The sequence below is a fragment of the Symphalangus syndactylus genome, chromosome 12 (assembly GCF_028878055.3).
Source record: "Symphalangus syndactylus isolate Jambi chromosome 12, NHGRI_mSymSyn1-v2.1_pri, whole genome shotgun sequence".
In the NCBI taxonomy this organism is placed as follows: domain Eukaryota; kingdom Metazoa; phylum Chordata; class Mammalia; order Primates; family Hylobatidae; genus Symphalangus; species Symphalangus syndactylus.
The window spans coordinates 26,520,842-26,542,219 of NC_072441.2; the positions used below are offsets into that span (position 1 = coordinate 26,520,842).

General features: G+C 36.2%; 1 protein-coding gene and 1 pseudogene across 3 annotated transcripts in view; one reads left to right on the forward strand and one right to left on the reverse strand.

The window, feature by feature from the left end:
• NEGR1 (neuronal growth regulator 1) overlaps window positions 1–20,020 on the reverse strand; it is a 911,215-nt gene extending 891,195 nt beyond the window's left edge. For 2 of the 3 annotated variants that reach the window (XM_063624046.1, XM_063624044.1), the window contains exon 1: window positions 19,606–20,020. In XM_063624046.1, the coding sequence (XP_063480116.1) occupies window positions 19,606–19,781 (176 nt within the window). In that variant the 5' untranslated portion in view covers window positions 19,782–20,020. The remainder of the gene's footprint in view (window positions 1–19,605) is intronic. The other variant, XM_063624045.1, reaches the window with a different exon arrangement.
• On the forward strand, window positions 11,827–14,356 carry LOC134733647 (rab GDP dissociation inhibitor beta-like; annotated as a pseudogene).
• Window positions 20,021–21,378: the final 1,358 nt, after the last annotated feature.

A 21,378-nucleotide genomic window follows, 5' to 3' on the forward strand; every position in this document is an offset into this window, starting at 1 on the left:
GATCATTCTTCCCTTGGAATCAAACCCTGTGAAGATCAGATATCTTAAATTCATAAAGAATGAAAATCCAAATATTACATACTTAAGAATCACTTCCCCCAGATAAATCTCTAAACATTCTGTGAAAAATAAATGCATCTAAACCTCTCTAACTTGGAAAAAGTTTATTTTAATCATTGTTTTATGGCAAAGATGAGATAAGAAGTGTGAAGTGTCCTAAGTTGAGGATGGCAACAGATCTATTGCCAAAAGGATCACAGATATCCCCTAATATTATCAATCCTTCCCTCATCTCCATTCATGCCGGTATTCTTAATTTGTGTTCCATGAATCAAGGGCCACTGGGCTATGACTCAGTAGTTCTCAACTCAGGGTGATTTTGTCTACTTGGGGACATCTGACAATACCTAGATTCCTTTTTTGGTTTTCAAAACTCAAGGAGGTGGTAGGTGCTACTGATACCAAGTGGATAGAGGCCAAGGATACCGCTAAACATCATCAACACACAGGACAGATCCCACAACTAAGAATTATATGGCTAGAAATATCAATAGCCCTGAAATTCAGAAACCATGGAATGGGCTTTTAGAGGTACATGATGGTCGTGTATGTGTGAGTGATCATTCAGTAACCCCTAGAAGGGCATTGTTTCATTAAGGTTATTGAGAATAAATATGTCCCCCAAATGTTTAATTATCGCTGACTTAGAGCGAAAAAGGCTGTAGAAAATAGAGCAGAGACAAAGAAGAAATACATTATACATAAATAAGCTATTGACATTCAGAAAATAAAATTAGCTAGACACTGGATTCCACAGGGCAATTAAATAACTAAATTATTATATATAAGTTTGCAATGAATGTAATGCATATATACAGAATGTAAGCCCTCAAATTTTTTTGAAATTCTACCTTAAAAATTCAAAATGATGAGTAATGAGAAATAGCTTATAATTGAAAACTAATCTATTTATAAATTTTCTGTAAATCTACCTATAAATATATTAATGTATTTTTACACATTAAAATTCACCAATCACTTTTTTATTTTCATGAAAGGAACAATATATAGGAGCCAATAAAATCTTCTTTTAGTTTGCTTACTAAATAGCTACATGACGTTGGTTATCTTTTAATTTATAATTCTCCACATACCTTCATTAAGCAATTCGTTAAGAACAGGAAGAAAAAAGTATGGAAGGTCTTTAAAAAGGCACCTCAATATAAAATATGGTTTTCTGCTGACTTCCAAGCCTTTTACTCTTACACATTTTAAAATTATTTTTGTTCTTCTGTTTGCATCATGTGATCTGAACTATGACAAGACCAAACAAAATGTTTTACGACTTGGTACTATCAAGCCAAAGTTTGCAGTGTAGGATATGTCAGTAGTTACCAAATATATAATATCAATATCAGAAAATTACATTAAAAACAAGGAGCTATAGATTGTAACTCAATTCAATTCAGTTGACATTAATTCAGGCACTGTGCTAGGTGTCAAGCACACAACAAGCTTCCTGAAGAGATGGTTAACGGATAAGGATAAATCGAGTATGAGTCTAGGTGCCATCTAAGGTGGATAATCTCCTTTATACACTGTTTTGCTCCTCTTCTCCTTCTATACATTGATATGTATTATGTGTTCTTCAAACTCCCTTTTTCCTGTACACAATAATGACTCTTTGTGACATCTGAAGACATATTTTTTTGATTATCAAGCCATCATCTAAAACATGATAGTGGTTTTTAGTATTTAAAAGCTACATCTCAAAATTAGAGGGAAAGTTTTTTCCATCTGTAATTAGAGAAAAACGTTTTACTAGTGTATTATATACCACAGCAACACAGTGCATGTTCTCAATGAATCAAAGCTATTTCGGAAACGGAGCTTACACATGGAGAGAATACATCTCATTATATCCTTCTAAAGGGTATCATGTCTAGTTAATAGACCCTTACAAGAGTATGAACATGGGGAAGACTAATAATTGTTCTTTGACAATAATGAGGTACACATAAAACTATTCTTGTATATGGTTCTATCTCAGGCAAAATTGCTATGCAGGTAAAGTTTATTTTTTCTTAATGCTCACCTTTTTCCTTTTTTTTTTTTTACTATTCTTATTCCTCTATTTCAGTAGTAATTCCTCCAATTTTTATCAGATGATTTTTGTTGTGTTTATTTTTCTCATTTAAAGTGATTTCTAAAATAATCAGCTGAAATATAACTTTAAAACAATAACAAAAACTTAATCATTTACTATGTATTGTGCACTGCACTAAGTGCTTTATACAAATTTCCTTTCTGCTCCTTAAAGTAACCCTAAGAAGTATGGAGTCATTCTCATTTTATCATTTTGAACCATGGCTTTGAGAGGTAAAGTTGCCTAAAGTCACATTAGAAAGTGAAAGAATCTAGATTACTCTGACTTTGAAATCTGTGAACTTAAAAATTTTAGTTTCCCGCAAAGGGTTTTTATATAGTATAAAGACATCCTCCATCCTTGGTTTCAGCCAAAATCAAGATTTTATTCTCTATTGATAAACCCAATTTTTACAAAGGATATTTCTGAACAGAAACTTTCTTCTCATTCATTAAATTATACAATCTATATTCGTAAACATAAAATAATTTACTCGTGTTTACTAAGCGCTATGAGTCAGGTGCTGTTTTCAGAAAACACACGTTTTATAAAAATAAGTCCTCAAACCATTCTATAAAATATGCACTATTGGCACATAGGGTTAAGCACTTTGTCCAAAAGGGGGTAGCAAGATTGTGATTTAAAATGAAGCAGTTAACTCTAGAGATGACACTACACATCACTATGTTCCACTATTACTCTGTCAGATACTTTTCAAACTAACTTGCCCCAGTAAAATGGGCTATGAATGAAATACAGATTTTCTAAATAGTTGCTCAAATGGGAATATAATATTTTAAATGAATTCCAGTTGAAATTCGATACAAATTCACACTTGATTCAGTATTTCATCCTGCAGTAAGGAAACCAAATTCTTAAAAGCTGATATTTACATGTAGATTGCATAATTACATTTCTTTCTGAAAAGTGAACGAATTACAAAAATTAGTCTAGAAGCAAAATATAATTAAAACAATTGCTGAAGATTAAAAAAATAAGCAGAAATGTAAACATAAAATGTCTGACCATATTAATATAGATATTTCTGAAATAGTCTAGATATAGTTATAAGATTATGGCTTTTGTTTATATTATACAGTGAGTTGAATTTTAGAAGGATCACAAATTAGCATGTTATAAAAAATCATTTTAACACTTTTGTTCTAGGAGGAAAAATCATGTTTTACAGTAATAGCAAAAGTAAACAAGTCAGAATATGAGCCTAAATAGATGGCCATAGAATAAGCTGACATTAAGTGGGTACTAGAAACGATGAGACCATAAAAATGTATAGCTTTTTCACTACCCTTTCACATATTTACATTTATTGTCACTTAAGTTAATAACCAATTTGGAGACCAACAGTGTGGTTTTAACACCTAGCATAATGTATTATAAATATTTTCAATTCTGTCACATTTTAAAATAGAAATTTAATAGGCAAATCTTCTAATAAATGTATAAGCATGTTTCTCAAACTTTCTTTTTCTTTTTTTCTTTTATTTTATTATTATACTTTAGATTTTAGGGTACATGTGCACAATGTGCAGGTTTGTTACATATGTATCCACGTGCCATGTTGGTGTGCTGCACCCATTAACTAGTCATTTAGCATTAGGTATATCTCCTAATGCTGTCCCTCCCACCTCCCCCACCCCACAACAGTCCCCGTTTGTGAGAATATTTCTCATCCATGTTATTATATCATCATAATGTTATTGACATTAACATTTTCTGGGAGTGTGGCAGTTATATTTAGGGAAAAGTGTGCCTTTGGCCTCACAAAACTTCTGGTGAGTAATTGACATAACATTGTAATGAACTCTGAGAAATGGAGATGCCAATACATATTTACCTCAACATATATTCCTAATGGATCTATGTAAACTATGTTAACTAATAACAAATTTTAATAACTTAATAAATTAAAAATGCATATGTACCATAAGTACATACACTGTCAAACTAAACAGTAGTTTAATCCTCAGTACTAATAGTAGCACTAATCCTCAGTAAAGGATTCTACTGAGAGAAACAAGTTTTTTATAGATTCACTTACTCATTTCTACACACCAAGCCTGTTCAAGGCCTTAAGTGATACAAAGGCAATTAAGGTAACAGCACCAGGTCTACGGCTAGGTAGAAGTCTTTTATAAAATATGTATATAATTAACTAAAATACAAGAAAGGAACTTCTTTATATTGACCAAACACATTTACACACACACATTTGATCAAATCCTGTATTAAATGCAAGGTAAATAAATTCACTAGGTAAATACATTCACAAATGTGTGTATGTATATACACACATAAAAATCTAAAAAATGTACCAAGCATGTGTGTGTATATATAGATAGATAAGCACACACACACACATACACACACACAAAAAATTGGAAATGAGAAAAAAATACCATTGAGCTAAATTTAGAGAATAAATAGAACTTGAAAATTATTAAAACCCTTTTTTTTGGAAAATCAATTGATGAGGAGGAGAATGTCCCACACAAGACAGGGCAATAGTAAAAAGTCCTATCTGAAATAAAGAATAATTAATAAGTCCCTAAAGCACACCGGAGGGTAAAGAAGTAATCACGTTATCAGAAAACTTTGATGTTGATTGCTATCAGCTAATTCCCTATAATATCAATGAAGGTTTATTGTTAATATTTCTAAAAATCTTACTAGCAACATTTGTTTATTTTGTACCAGGCATGATGTTGAGGAGCTTCTAACGTTTATCTCGTTTAATTCTTAGAACCTATAGGTTAGGCATTATCATTAACCCATTGTACAGTGAGGTAACCAATCAGAATCAGTTTCCTGACACAATTTTTAAAATAATTCATAGAAATATGCCACTATTTGCAAGGACCCCATCTTACATACAATGCATATGTAATTGTAAGTAGAAAAATGATGAGGCTATTAAAGGGTTTTATGAGAAATTTGAAATAGCAAGCATAATATATTCTTATATAGGAGAAGAAAGGTGAATGGGAATTTTAATGTGAAAAAAGAATATTATCAAGAATTTTCATTTTAGGGATTTGTCCATACTAACATTATATACATTGTGCCCTACTTAAAGCTAGATAATACGGAAAAGCCCAGATATTGTCTGTAAGAAACTAGTTATATGTATCAAATATTAAGATAATTTTTGAATGCCACAAGAAAATTCAGAAAATCAACTCACCAATTAGTGAAATTGCTAGAGAGAAGTGTCATCCATTCCATTGTGCATAGGCATGTTAAAATAATTGATAAAATAAAATCACAGAAGCATGAAAGTGCTATTTCAATGAAGAATTATTTGCAAAAGAATTAAAAATATTGTTTGCTTTGTTGGTAAAATAAAGCATCAGATGTCCCTTACACATATCATTTCAACCAAGAAAAAAGGAAAACACAAGTCTATTGAAAAAAGTGTAGTATAGTAGGAGAAACACATAATGATGGTAAGAAGATTATGATGCTAACAGAAGAAATGATGAAGAAAATAAACCTTCATAGACTTTCAGAATATGTCAAAAACTGATGATAAATTTAGAGGAAAATCCATGTATAAAAGTATTACAGAGAAAACAATATGAAGGAAAAGCATCCCAGATGGAAACAAAAAATAAGTCTAAGAAGTAGAAACAGTATGTGTGAGATGGTCATCATGTCTTCAGACATACTCTACTCTTCACGGTATCAGAAAGCTGTCTTGAATTTAAAAGAGGTGAACCGGAGACGTTGTTAGGGAGCAAACAGAATACGCCAAGTACAATAATATAACATGTAACAATTTCTTCAACTAAATTTTTCTGGCCATAAATTATAGCTATATTAAAGGAAGAGGAGGAAGGCAGCATAAGAAAGAAACTGATAATGAAAGAACATGAACTGCGTCTGACACTGCTTTCGGCACATTCACATATATTATTATAGTGTTCACAATAAGTATGGGAGTAGGTCTCAGTATTTCCATTTTACAGACAAGAAAACTGAGTCTCAGAAAAACCAAGTAACTTGCTGTGGCCGCTGAGCTAAGAGTTAGTGAAGCAGAGATCCGCACGTAAGTTTTTTATAACACACAACGGTGTTTAAGAATATAGACTGGGCCGGGAGCGGTGGCTCACGCTTGTAATCCCAGCACTTTGGGAGTCCGAGGCAGGCGGATCACGAGGTCAGGAGATCGAGACCACGGTGAAACCCCGTCTCTACTAAAAATACAAAAAATTAGCCGGGCGTGGTGGCGGGCGCCTGTAGTCCCAGCTACTCGGAGAGGCTGAGGCAGGAGAATGGCGTGAACCCGGGAGGCGGAGCTTGCAGTGAGCCGAGATTGCGCCACTGCACTCCAGCCTGGGTGAAAAAGCAAGACTCCGTCTCAAAAAAAAAAAAAAAAAAAAAGAATATAGACTGAATTACAATGTAAATTCAATAGATGGGAACTTATCTCTTATCATCGTTGGATCTTAAATTCACAGAAAGTGGATAACATACGACAGGGACTCAATGCATAAATGCTGAAATTGGGTGAATGAACTCCTGAAATAACACATTGCCTATAGGAAAAACTATACAATGAATGGAAAAATATAAATTTACAAAGAAAGAAAAATTAAAAATCAATTCAAGGATTCTAGAATTTAGTAAACATATTCTATACAAATAGCAATATACAGGATGAATAATTTTAAATAATATAAATCAATGCTGTTGACTATGTCTGTTACATTTTTATGCATAGCCAAATGAGATAACATACTAATATAAAATTCATAAAATAAACAATATAAAATGGAAGGGTGTAAGAATGTGAAGAAGGAGCTAGAACTGGGTTATAAAGGTTTGAAAGCCTTTTTAAACAATATGAGACAAAAACAGTACTTTACTGGAAAAGTCTTTGGATAAGTCATCATAAAATTTACACTTCTCTTGGGTACACACGCAAAGTCTCTAGAAGATGGATATATAAGCACATTTTAAAAGATTCTTAAATTATGTACTATTGGATACAAACAAGTTTTCACTCAATTAGGCTATAAACTATATAAACTACTTCTACCAGCTAGCAGAAAAAGGCAACATATCTAATATGTTTGATTTTATTCATTGATGGCAATTAAACATAAGACTCTATAACTTACTACTGACATGTTATTGAAATTGGAGTACAAGGAACTTTTATAGGTCTCTGAATCTTTGGATCTTCCTATCTTGAGAAATAATGGTGCTTAAAATTATTGGCTGCCTAACCCCTTTCAAAGGAGTGAATCAAGGTGATTCAGCTGTTGAGGGTTATATCAGGATGGGCTTTCAGATGATTAAACTAGGGACTTGGAATAATATAACAAGGAACTACTGATTTTCATTTCTTTTAAGGACTAGCGTGTACAAAAAAGCTTCAGGACATATTGTGGCTTTTGAAAGGAAATGAGCATGAGCTTTGGAGACACACAGGCCTAGGATCAAATCATGGTTATGCATTAATAGCTGTAAAAAAGTTCGGAAAATTACTCAGCTTCCAGGAGGTTGTTTCCCCATTTGTAAAGTAGAAAAAGTATAGTTTGTTGTGAGGATTCATTGCAGTGACCAATACATTATACCTAACTTTAAGTGATGTTCAATAGCTGTTTATCTTTTTCTGTTATCAATAGCTTGTAATCATTAGGGATGGAATCATTTATGGATGAGAGATTTTTTTTCAGAATATCTATAGTAGTTTTAAAAATTCAAAATTTTCCTATCTAATAAATGCATGTGACCATTTAATATATATGCATATATTTAATATATAGCATGTACATTTAATATGCCAAATATGTAAACTCATTTAAACAATTTCACGTTTCCTCAACTATAGAACATACTTTCTCGATGTTTTTAATCATTGTAGACTTAGAAGCTAAAAGGCAGTTGGTGCTGAGTAAATGTGTAATAAATGAATAGCCAATAAATTTATCAATTGTTTTGATCTCTTTTAGTAAGAGGTACAAGATAATGAGAAAGGCACTGGGCTTGGGATAAAGGACTTGGATTGTAATTGTGGCTCAGCCACTTCCTGACTGTTCCACCTGGGTCAAGTTACCTTCCCTTGCCAATCTACTTGGTTATAAGAGTGGGAAAGAAATAGCTTATTGTACACAGCTGTGAATGTACAGCAGGTGATTGAATAACATAATTTTGTTCCATGTTGCTTCCTTATAATGTTGTGGAGGGAAGAAGTTATTTTCATCATACATCATTTTGCTTAAGTCAGAGTTTCTAAAAACTTATCAACAACATTAAATGAGCACTTACTGTATATATAATATCCTTTTGTGAACTTATTCCAAAAAATGGCCCCTGACCCAATTGCAGGCCAAGGTATAAAGCTGTTATCTATGTTCTAAAATAAATATAGACTAGTAACTAAGAAGGAAGATACACACCTGGACGAAAAATATAATTTTCAAACTTCAATACGTACAGTGTATATCACTTCATCATGGAAAGGTGATATGGTTTGGCTGGGCATCCACCCAAATTTCAACTTGAGTTGTATATCCCAGAATTCCCACGTGTTGTCCCAGAATTCCCACGTGTTGTGGGAGGGACCTAGGGGAAGTAACTGAATCATGAGAGGCGGTTTTTCCCATGCTATTCTCATGATAATGAATAAGTCTCACAAGATCTGATGGATTTATCAGGGCCTTCTGCTTTTGCTTCTTCCTCATTTTCTCTTGCTGCCACCATGTAAGAAGTGCTTTTTGCCTCCTGCCATGATTCTGAGGCCTCACCAGCCACGTGGAACTGTAAGTCCAATTAAACCTCTTTTTCTTCCCAGTCTGTTGTATGTCTTTATCAGCAGTATGAAAACAGACTAATACAGAAAATTATGGGTTTAGAAGTTTTCAGTTATTTAATAAATTATATGAAATTAAATATATTTTCTCTTACTATAGTTCTAAATAATGAAATTTCTGGGCTTAATTCTATGTCATCCCAAGTGATCTAAAGTTTAAGGTAATTTGATGAGAAGTCAATAATACAGCTTAAAATGCTTTCCTCCCTCCTTTTCTTCCTCTTCCCTTCCTCCCCATCTCTACTCCCATTCTTTCACTCAACATTCAGGTTTTGAACACTAATAACCTACCAAGCACTAAGTAGTCTACATACCATTTTCTATTCAACCGATCAATGACCAAATATATTAATTTGAAAATACTTTCAAATCAAATATTATGTACCTAAATATATTCTACTGTAAGAAATATTCTATTTACTAAATTAGAAAAACTTTATCATCTCTTTATTAGATACCCTTATATAACAGGATAAATGTTATTAGAGAAAATACATAAAATATCTTCTGATTACAGCTCTTATATTCACAGTATCTCTTAAATTCATTAATACCTCTAAATTTGCGGGGCGCGGTGGCTCACGCCTGTAATCCCAGCACTTTGGGAGGCTGAGGCGGGTGGATCACGAGGTCAGGAGATCGAGACCACGGTGAAACCCCGTCTCTACTAAAAATACAAAAAATTAGCCGGGCGTGGTGGCGGGCGCCTGTAGTCCCAGCTACTCGGGAGGCTGAGGCAGGAGAATGGCGTGAACCCGGAAGGCAGAGCTTGCAGTGAGCCGAGATTGCGCCACCGCACTCCAGCCTGGGCGACAGAGCGAGACTCCGTATCAAAAAAAAAAAAAAAACCAAAAAAAAAACCCTCTAAATTTAACTTAGTTGCATGAAAAGAAAGGGGTTTCTGAAGACAATGGAACACATATTTTCCATGGCCCTTTAAGTTATCTAAAACCTTTAGATATTTTATGGCAGCACCCACAGCTTTAAACATACACTAATACACACACAAACTCTATCGATAACATGGGCATGAGCACTGGACCTATGTCCAAATGACTTAGAAAAATTCAGTAAAGAACAACTTTGTTCTGGACTGAAAAGGGTTATATGCATCTTCCCTAAATTGAGTAAATTACCAGCTATTTGGAAAGTACAATGTATTGGCTTTTATTCAAAAGAGCAACATTTAATGCTGGCAACACTGCCAAATTCCTCCTTTCCTCTGTTCTTCTTTTCTTAGAGAAAGTGATTAAGAGACCAATTCCCATGCCAGCTGAATGCTTATAAGAGCATCAAAGGTCCTCTGTCAGAATTCAGAACCTGATATGGCTTAGAAACTGCTACACCAATAGATAACATCCTCAACATTATAAATCAAAGCCATATGACCACATTAAAATTCCATCAGCTAGCATCAATACACTGTGGTTTATAAAGTACTGTTGACCTACCTCTAGGAGATGGTTAAAATGATACAAAAGTTATGCTCTGGTTTGGGACGTGTAGCTACTTTTTACAATTGAGTTACCCATCCATAGCAACAGCAAATTCTTTCTACCTCTGTATCCTTATTGATTTTGTTTAATTAAAGCTTTAGGAGAAAGGAAGAGAAGGTTCCATAAGTCGAGGCAGAAACAGAAATAAATGTTAGGAGGTCACAACAGACATTTTGCTATTTTGAACTGTTCCTGTTATCTCTTAATTATAATTGTCAAGGGCAAAAGCCTTCCTATATAATTTAAAATCTGGGATCTTCTTAAAATTGTAACGACATTTCAAAATCTTAAAGCAACTAGGTCATTGCATTTCAAACTTTTCTGCTTAAACCTACAGTAAGAATACCTTTGAAATCTTAACATAGCACATACACACACACATGCAAGTACACACAAAATAGAAGTTAATCAAAGAATACTTTACCTTTATTATGTAAAATGCCTTATATTTTAGTACATTTTATTTAATAACACCTTTAGCAAAAAGTACATTTTCTTCAAAGTAGACTGTGTCCTGTAATTTAAAGAATTTAAAGAATATTTCCAATGTATATCTCTTAAACTGCTAAGACTTCTGCAGGAATTATTTAAGGCAGGGATCGTTGATATATGGATTTAAAAAAAAAAAAAATACATTCATTTCTTCACTTACCCTTCCATTGATTCATTAATTCAAAAAGTAGTGGATATTGGCCTGATACATGAAAGCTTCTGTGCTAAGGCCCTAGGGATAGTTGAATGAGCGTTTTACCACTACAAACCCACGTGTTTTTCTTTTTTTCTTTCTTTATTTTTTTTTTTTGTTTCCAGAATTTGGCTTTATTTTGCAGTACAGAAATCATTGGAGCCATTTTGAGACAGAAGTAGAGGCTCTGTCAAGTCGCTACTACATTGCAGCTTGATCCACTGAAGAAGCCACGCCCGAGATACAAAAGATGCGCCACACTTTAACTGCTTTATGTTCACTTCCTCTCCGCTCTTCTCTCATCAACTTTATTAGGTTAAAACACCACATACAGGCTTTCTCCAAATGACTCCCTATTGTCTGGTGTTTGGTTAGAATTTTATGCCCACATAAACCAAACTTGTGGCTATGCTATTTGGGCCCTGCCATAACATTTGACATAATACAAAATATAAGGTCATGGGGAAAACTTCTGGATGCCGTCCCAGACCATGGAATATTCAATTTAGAATCTCCTGAACCTCAAGAGGACAGATGGCACACAACCTGTATGGATCCAGCTCTTGAGCAGCAGAAGCACATAGCTACACTGATTAAAAGATAAACTGTCTCAAGTTGTCTGTGTCGGTATCCCAATGTTTGTTTAAAACTGATCCAATTAAACTTTACAGTGAGTCTTTGGCAAGATATGGCAAAAGCCTATACCTTTATCCACTCTGTGGCCTTGGAGAACTGCCCCAAGGATTTGCAAGGCTAAGTGCTATTTATGGAGGTACCTAAATGCTGAATAAACCCATTGAAGAAATCATTGTGCAGAATATGGAAAAGTAATTGGTGTAAAATCTGAAGGAGAAATTGCTCCCTGTAAGCAGCTCATCTGTGACCCCAGCTATGTAAAAGATCGGGTAGAAAAAGTGGGCCAGGTCATCAGAGTTATTTGCATCCTCAGCCACCCCATCAAGAACACCAATGGTGCCAACTCCTGCCAGATCATTATTCCGCAGAACCAAGTCAGTCGAAAGTCAGGTATCTACGTCTGCATGATCTCCTTTGCGCACAATGTAGCAGCACAAGGGAAGTACATTGCCATGGTTAGTACAACCGTGAAAACCAAGGAGCCTGAGAAGGAAATCAGACCAGCTTTGGAGTTCTTGGAACCAATTGAACACAAATGTGTTAGCATCAGTGATCTCCTGGTACCAAAAGACTTGGGAACAGAAAGCCAGATCTTTATTTCCCGCACATACGATGCCACCCACGTGTTTTTCTAATCGAAACTAAAATGACAAAGAAAAACAGAAAATACATCTTCACAAAATATCAAAAAATTTCTATTATTTACTCATAATGATCTTAAAAGTTATACCACATTTTTTTCTGTAATAGATACAGCAGAGTAATTAAAATTCAATTTGATAATGATTATGACTGTGTATAAAAATCTGAGATTTTAGTTTCTAGTCATACGGTAATTTTTGTTTCTACTGGTTAATTTGAAACACATAAAATATCTGACAAAATAAAATGTGAACCAATTTAACATTTCTTTTAGAAAAGCAAAAAGACAGGTAATAGGATACTCCTAGGGAAAAAAGACACAATAAATTTTATTTTTTCATATGCATAGAAAGTGCCAGTGACAATCTTTAATCTATCGACAAGCTTCTAGAGAAATGTAATGAATGATATCAAGAAATTCAACTTCCTTCCAAATTCAGAAATCCTCTGTAGAGCATCCCTGAGAGAGTCATTTAATGACAGTCTTAAATTATCATTTCTCCTGAATAATTACAGAAAAATGTACCAATAGTAGGACTCAATGACAATCGCTTATTTATATATGAGCCAGACACCAACATAAGTGTCTTTTAGAAATTGTTTTACAGAAGTAAACGAGAAGGTCATCACATCATCTGATATACAGTTAAGAGGGAGAGGTGGCTTTCATCTATAACTCTGGCTACTTGAGAGCTTGAGGCACAAGGATGGCTTGAGGCCAGGAGTTTGAGACCAGTCTGGGCAACACAGTAAGACCCCATCTCTAAAAATAAAAATAAATTAGCCAGGTATGTTAGCACACACCTGTAGTCCCAGCTACTCAGAAGGCTAAGGCAAGAGGATCACTTGAGCCCAAGCATCTAGAGGCTGCACTGAGCTATGATTGTGCCACTTCGCTCCAGCTTGGGGGACACAGTGAGACTCCATCTCAAAAAAAAAAAAAAAAAAAAAAAGTGTAAGTCATGTGATGTCTATAGTGTCTTAATTTCTGCAATTTTGAAATAAGATATGGTAGAAAAATGATCTGATTTTTAATCAAAAGATTCCACTGGTTTGAGAGACTAATTCCTACAATAGTCAAATAGTTCAATTAGGGATATTGTCATGGTTATATACTTCATAAAAACTAGAAACTTTTATTATCACCTCAGATGTTGCTCGATATAAAGAAAGACCTTTAATTTTTATTAAATTCAATAGGCAACACTGTATGAATTGTCTTAGCACTTTGATCACATATCTACAAGCAGCGTTTAATCATAGTTATTTTTGGCTCAGTCAAAAAATATAACACTGTTATTGAATCTCATCAATATATGTTCATCAATTTATTTTCCACACATAGCAACATTATATATTTTCCTATTGAAATTATTAAATAATATATTAATTCAATATTTATTCTATTTATTCATTTGGTTTATTAACATAATCTGTGTATGGATTATAAAGCCTCTTCTTTTTTCTTTCTAATATGCCTCAATATTCTTATGGTTTAACTTCTATGCGTGTTTCCTTAAAAAACTATGACATCCAGTGCTAGCGAGCAACACTTACGGTGCCACTGGCAAAGCAGTCACTCAATCAAATATAATGAAAATCACAAAAACTATCACTTTTCACTGTGCATCTATCAAGGTTCTACAAACAACACTTAAACCGTTTTGGATATTTAAAACGGGAGAATTTAATGCAGGAAATGTATTTTAAAGGAGATGGAATACCTGGGAAGGTGGTAAGATAACCCAGTGGTTAGTAACATCAGGAAGCCACTACTACTACTCCTAGGTTGAAGGAATAAAGGGATAAAGCAGTAAAGAGAAACGCAGGGGCTAGTTATCAGATGGAAGTTGAAACAAAAAAGGTTCCAGTGGGAGATGAATACAATGATATACACTGCGGAAAACAATGAAAGGGAGAAATGCCCTAGCCCCTCAATTCATGATGTTGTCCCTTCACCAAAAACTACTTTCCATTGGCTAACGACAGCCTGAAGATAGTTGGCAAGGAAGACTGGGAATTGTAGCTTGAGGGATTAGCTCCAGCCTCCACCCGCAGGCCCCCCCCCCGCCACCCCCATAGCACAGAATAGCAGATGGACAAAGATGGGTCTGGCCAATCAGGCCTAGAACTGACACAGACCATGATGTGAACATTTCTGTAAATTCTTTAGAAGTCAGGTATTGCAGTATTAACTTACTCCATGGAGTGATTTAATTGTAAAGTCTACCTATTTAAAACAAGTAGTTAATTAACATGCTTGTGTTCAAAGATCTATACAACTACATGGGCTTTTGAATTCTTCTGAACTAAAAAGATTGGGCAAAATATATTTATCTAGAAAATTAAAAACATTATCTTATACTTTTATTAATAGTTGTGTACTAATGTATCAAGTAATATATCTTGCCAATAGAACAGTTCTGCAAATCAATATAGGTAACATTTAGCATTTATTACATATCCTAGAACATATTTTTCCAGACTGACCATTCTGATAATTCATTATCCCTGCTCTTTTTAAAAAGAAAAAAAACTCAGGATTTTAAAAATATTTCTTCATAATACTATTTAATAAACATATAGGTTTTAAAATAGTGCCTTAATGTCCTAAATCGAAAATATCTGTAAAGTTGAACTGTATATTTAGAAGGTATAATGCATCAATGTGTAGGAATAACTCAACAGAAAATGTGAGACTCTCAAACATTATTCCAAAAGTACACCATAATTGATTTTTACTGCTATTGGTAATTCTGTATTCTCATACAGAAATCATTTATTTTATTGTAACTAACAGCATGCATTTCAAATCATAACTAGTTAATGTAGTCTAATAAAAAGGCAAATTTAGTGAACCAATAAGATAAGCAATAATAAATACTTGTCATATTCATTCATAAATTTACTTGCAAAAGTTTTGCGGTTTCCAATAGTGTAGAAATATGCCCTAAGCAAAAGCCTTCTTCCATATTACAGTATCATAGTAGGATATCACATAACTTCCATTCAAATCTACTGCATTAAAATGACAAGAGTTGTGTTTAACTCTCCTAAGGTAAAAGAAGATATCATAATTAAGGAAAGAATCTTTCTTCCTTTCTTCGATTAAAGCGTGATAAGCAGATAATAGGATATTTTGAATTCATATCACAAAGGTGGCTAAAAAAGTACAAACTTCATAGAGAAGGGCTGAATAAGAAACAGATTGAAAAAATTAGCTTAAAAATGACACTTGTTTTAAAAATGTGCAGGCACTGGGAGGATGTAAATGAGAATGTTCATAGTATTGTTTCCAAGGAGTGTTAAACATTTTTGATATGTTTACATAACAGTATTTGTTAATAAGGTAAGAGTAAAGCAACTGGTTCATATTAAAGTAACTGCAAAATGATTTTTTTAGGTCTCCTGAAATTTATGTATTGTTCTAGAGCAGAGTTATATTCCCCTGAATTCTCCAGTTCTAGAAACACCGCGTCCTGAAGCATAACCAATGTGGTTCTAGCACTTCCTGTTCTCTACTAGATCAGCCCATGACACATTAACTCAGACCTTCCATGTACTACAAAATGCAACTCAAAACATGGAAAAAAAGTTAATGTCTCCATACAAGATTAATAAGTTCTGTTAAGAATAAAATACTGTATATATTAAATGTAGTAGCAATTAAAGTCTATATTTAATAAGTTAATGGCAACAGTTTGTGTTTATAGCAAATTACAATGTATTTTAGACACCATATATTTTTTAAACACAAAGCTTAAGCAAGGGAAATATCAAACATTACTATATTGCATATCTGTATCATTAAATACTTTATCAAGAAGGTCCAAATAATTCAAGTGAATCATTCAGAAATTTAGCACTGAATAACATTATTAAAAGTAAGAAACATCTTTACACTTCATATATATGGCTTCACTAACCCTAAAAGACAAAGTTAAAATGATAAAAATATTAAAATTATTAAGTGGAATGTCATCATAAATCCTGTATTTAAACTAAACAGAAAAGATGATTTACAGAATGATAGATACAGTTAGATAACTGAATGAATTTCCCTTGGGTATTGTAACTCCACTTAAGGAAAGTTTTGATTTTCATGATCCTCTTCTCAAAAACAGGTATTCTGGCACTTAGGAGACAGAAATGTATCATTTGACCTTTAAACTTCTGTTTCATTAGTGTAACCACAAGCAACAGAGTCACTGACTGGCATGTTTGCACTTTAAGGCCTTTAGCACTTAGAATTATTTGATAACTGTTATGCCACTATTTGTTTTTTATTAAAGACACTGTGAGGAATATGTTACATTAAAAATAGAATATATTGTGCTAAGCTTGATGAATGATATGTAATTTGGTTAAGTGTTCTCTTGAGCACCTCATTCATGTATTTTGATGGGACAAGGGCGCATGTTTGAAGGCTAGAATTTTGTTTTGTTTTCTAATGAGTTAGAGAATAACAACAGATATGGTTTTAAGTATACAAAGAAAAACCAAAATATAACTGTGACATTACTCTTGATTAAAAAAAAATGCATCACCTGAGTTGCCTATACTCAATTAGTCCTTAAGCTCTATCTGTAATGGTCTACGAGCAGAGGAAATTACCAGCTGTAGAGAAGAGTCAAGAAAAAAATAACTGACAATATTTAACGTTTTCTAATGGAGAAAGAATTTCTTATAAATGGATACGTTACGTTAGTTTAAAACCTACAGACAATGTAAGAAGTTAAACAACTGGATACTTCTTACAGAATTTCAGAATTACTATAAGCAAATCGCTTTGAGTAAAAGTAATGCAGTTCAAATTTCTATTTCATATGATAAAAAAATTTAAAAGCTAAAATCTAATTTGTTAGAAACATTCTTGAGAAGACACAGAGACTCTGTTCTCTTTAAGAAGTTTGAAAGTCAAAAGTTCCCTCAATATCACAAAATGCGGGATATAGCATAAAAATGGATGAGGTACAGAGCACACAAAAGTAAACAAGGACTGCTCCAAACCAACAACACTGGAAATACATGGTCCCCACATATCAGGGAAGCTTCACTGTTGGAAGCAATTAGTGAACTAAACATGGGTCTCCTGGAAGCAGAATGTGGGTCCAGCTATCTCCATTAACCATAGTATTTATTAAATTGTTTTTTGTTTGGGAAACCAAATGCCAGGATATATTATTGAATAAAAAAACAGTCTCCTAAATCCTTTAGGGTGGAAATGGTAATGCTCACTAGAAATAAGCAATATGCTGCCTGCTACAAAAATACATATTGCAGCTCCCATGATATGTGTTTGTAACCTCCGAAGATAGTGTCTTGCCCTTACCACTGTTGTTCAAACTTCTAAAGCAAACTTAACATAAAGAGAAAATACAGGCTTAATTTATATCCTCTCTGTGACAAAGAGTTTATCACTGTTACCAACAATGAAAAGTTTTTTTTTACTATGTAATATCAAAGATATTAGTTACTTTTGTATATAGTGGCATTTTTTATTCAAAACAGAAATTAAAAATATGTGCATTAATGTATATTAAAAATATGATAGCATTCCAAATTTGAACTCATAGGCATGTTCCAAAAGGTGTAAGTCATATACCACACCCACATCATTAAATTTAAATATGTTGCATGTTTCAAACAGAAACATTTCCCACTCTCTTTCACCTTAGACATGTCATGTACACTGATGTTGTGCAAGCCACACTTATAAGCCAACTACCACCCAGTGGAGAGAAAGAAGATCTTTCAGGGAAATGTGAGGTGGGGTGGCAGGGGGAGAAGGGAGGGTGATGGGAAAGAAATGAAGGAATAGGGCGTTTAGCTTTGTTTAGATCTAAGCTTTGCTGAACGTCCATTTATATTTTCATAGGAAATAAAACATTTCCAGACTCCCACTCTGCAGTGTTGCTTAGGGGTAAAATCAGGGTATGGATGTTTATTAATGACAAACCATCTCAGAGCTCAAGCTCAGAGGAAAGAAGGGAAAATGAGAAAAAGAAGTAAAACTAAAGACTGATGGAGGGAGGAAGGTAGGAAGAAAGAGGGGATAGAAAGACACAGAAAGAGAAAAAGAGAGAAAAAGAGAGAAGCAGAGACAGAGTGAGAGCGAGTGAGAGAGGCAGTGTATACACATGTGTGAGTGACAATGTGGAACAGAGAAGGAGAGTATGCCTTCTCAACAGTGAGAGACAATCTGAATGTGGAAGTGGTTCTTAGAGCATGGAAGTGCCAGTGCATGTGAGGATGTGAGAGTATGTGAGTTAGTATGTTTATGGAAATAAGATTTATGAAGGTGAGTAAATGGTACTGGAGGGGAAGAGTGACCATGCCTGTGTGTGCCACAGGGGTGGGAAACGGTATGGGGAGAGGGATGAGGAATGGGAGTCTAAAGAGGGAAGACAGGGCACAGGACAGGGACATTAAGGAGGAATGAAAAAAACAGACAAAAAGAAAAAAGGGTAAAAGAGAGGAGGAAAGGGGATTAAATGTGAGGAACAGAAATTAGAGTCGTGGAGATAAAAATGAGAAAATACGAGAAGAAATTTTAAAAAGGAGGGAAAAACAGAAAATAGAAAAGGCATTAAAAGCGGTATTGAAGGGAAAAAGAGTTACAAGGAGGTGGGGAAAATGGTAGAAGAGAAGGAGGAAGGAGAAAAGAAAGAAAAGAGAAAGCGGTAAAAGGAAAGAAAGATAAAGAGCAAGAAATCGAGCCTAAGTGTCCAAGTGAGAGGGAAAATAAATGGGAGCAGAGAACAGCAGTTTGAAAGAGTCGCTTATGCTGGAGTAAAATAGAAACAAACCTGATAAACTTGTCAGACTCTCCAAGAGTACCCATGACAGCAAAACAGAGACCTTGTGCATTGAGTTTCAAAGTGGCACCTGCCCCTCCTTCTAAACCTGACAGTTCACTCATCCCCAGGCTACTTGGCGTTCCGGCAAAGTGCTTTACCATCACGAGTTCAGCTTGCTACCTGCCCCAGCATAAACGGGCCGGGGCTCCGGAAGAATCTGCACCTGGAATTCTTGAGATGTGGTCTTTCCATGATGAGCACCACCAGCATTATTGCTTGTGTTATAAAGAAGGCAAAGAGGGTTCAAAGAGAGACAGAAAGATAGACCGAAACAAGTACGAAAAGCACGCCGTTCTTCCTACCTAAGCACCGCCGTGTCCCCTTTTCTGACCATCATGTTGTCCACGGCCGCCCAGGGGAAGTCCACACTCTGTCCAGCCGGGAGGCAGGAGGGTAGCAGGCAGCACAGGCTGAGGAGCACCGCCGCCAGCCACTGGTTCGAGCAACAAGCACCCTGCACCAACAGCATCATGTCCATCCCTGCTAGGGCTGCTCACTCTCCAGCAGCTTTCAGCTCGCACTCCCCCACCCCCTGGTGCTGGCGAGTCTTCCCGGGAACCAGGCGGCGCGCCACAGGATTTTTTTTTTTTTTTTTTTTTTTTTTTTTTTTGGTGGGTGGGTTTCTTTTCTTTCTTTCTTCCCCCCCTCCTAGTTGTTGGGTGTTGTTTCTCTCTTTTTGTTTTTCGGTGTTTTTGCCTCCCCTCCTCCTCTTCGCTTTCCCTCCCTCCCTCCCCTCCCTCCCCCTGGCACCACACTACACCTCCTCTCGGTTGCTTTTGGCCGCGTCCGGAGTGTGTCTAATTCTCGGGCGGCTCGCACACCATCTAGCGAGGAGGCGAGCGCGCCGGCGAGTGAGGGAGGAGGCGCGGCGGCGGCGGAGGAGGCAGGGCGAGCGAGCGGCGGCGGCGGCTGCAATCGCAGCGGCAGCAGCAACAGCAGCAGCAGAAGCCGCGCGGAGCGTTGTGCCGGCCGCCGGCCCCCGGGCTCGCGCGCGTTGCCAAGCGGCCGTTTCCTTAGCAACCCCGCCAGGGGACTGGGGATGCAGAAGGGGCGGGGGGGGGAGATTTAAAAAATAATAAAAAAAGAAAGAAATAAAAAAGATAGCAAGAAGAAAAAAAGAACAGAAAGACAACGAGAAAAAAAAAAAGGAGGAACTGTATCACATTTATGCAAACTGAGGGGGAAAGAGAGGCACCGTAGAATGAAGGCTTTCCTTACTGTCGTAAGCGCTAGAGGGATGCTTTGCTAGAAAAGTCTCCGTGTCGGGGCGGGGTGAGGAGAGCTGAGGGGCGCTTTGCCTTCCCTCACCGGTGCGTTTTACCTCTCGAGGCACCGTAAGTTTGAAGTCCTCCAAGTTGTGTTCGGCGCCATCATGACGCCGGCGACTGTGAGTTGTTTTTTTGTTTGTTTGTTTTTATTTTCTTCTAATCTTGCCTGGGTGGCTACGCTGCAGTTAACGAGCAGCCAACTAGTTCTCTCTTTGCGTTTTCTCGGGAATAGGTAGGGACCGTGGCGAGGCGCTGCTTTTTTGCGGGGACACGAGGAGGTGCAAGGCCTTGCGATAGAGCAGCTTGCGCGTCTGTGGGGGTCGGCCTGTGTAGATGGCAGGACGCCCCTGTTTTATCTGTGCGTGTTGACACTAAGTTGTGTGTGTGTGAGTAGGGGATTGTTTATGGTCAACATGGAGTGTGTGTGTGAGGGAGAGCGTGTCGTACGCGCGCACGCGGGGGACTGTGCACGAGCGGCACGCAGGCGCGCTGGGAGGGCCGGGGCGGGTCGTGCTGGGATGCAGAGTCGGGAAAAGACTGCAATCAAGTGTTTTAATTGTGTAGAGCCGGGCAGTCCAGTTATGTAAGAGGCATTTTAACCCGTTTGAGCCTATCAGGCCGAATAATCGGCGCATCCGAGCCAAGGCAGGGCGGAGTGAAGGGGTTTAACGAGTCGCAGGCTTGTATTTCTTAACAGCCTCCAAACCGAGTGGAACAGGCTTGCTCCTGCGCGGTGCAGAGCGGTCACCGCCGCGTCCTCACGCAGCAGCCCTTCCGCAGCTCGGCGGGCTGTTTTCAGCCCTGCCC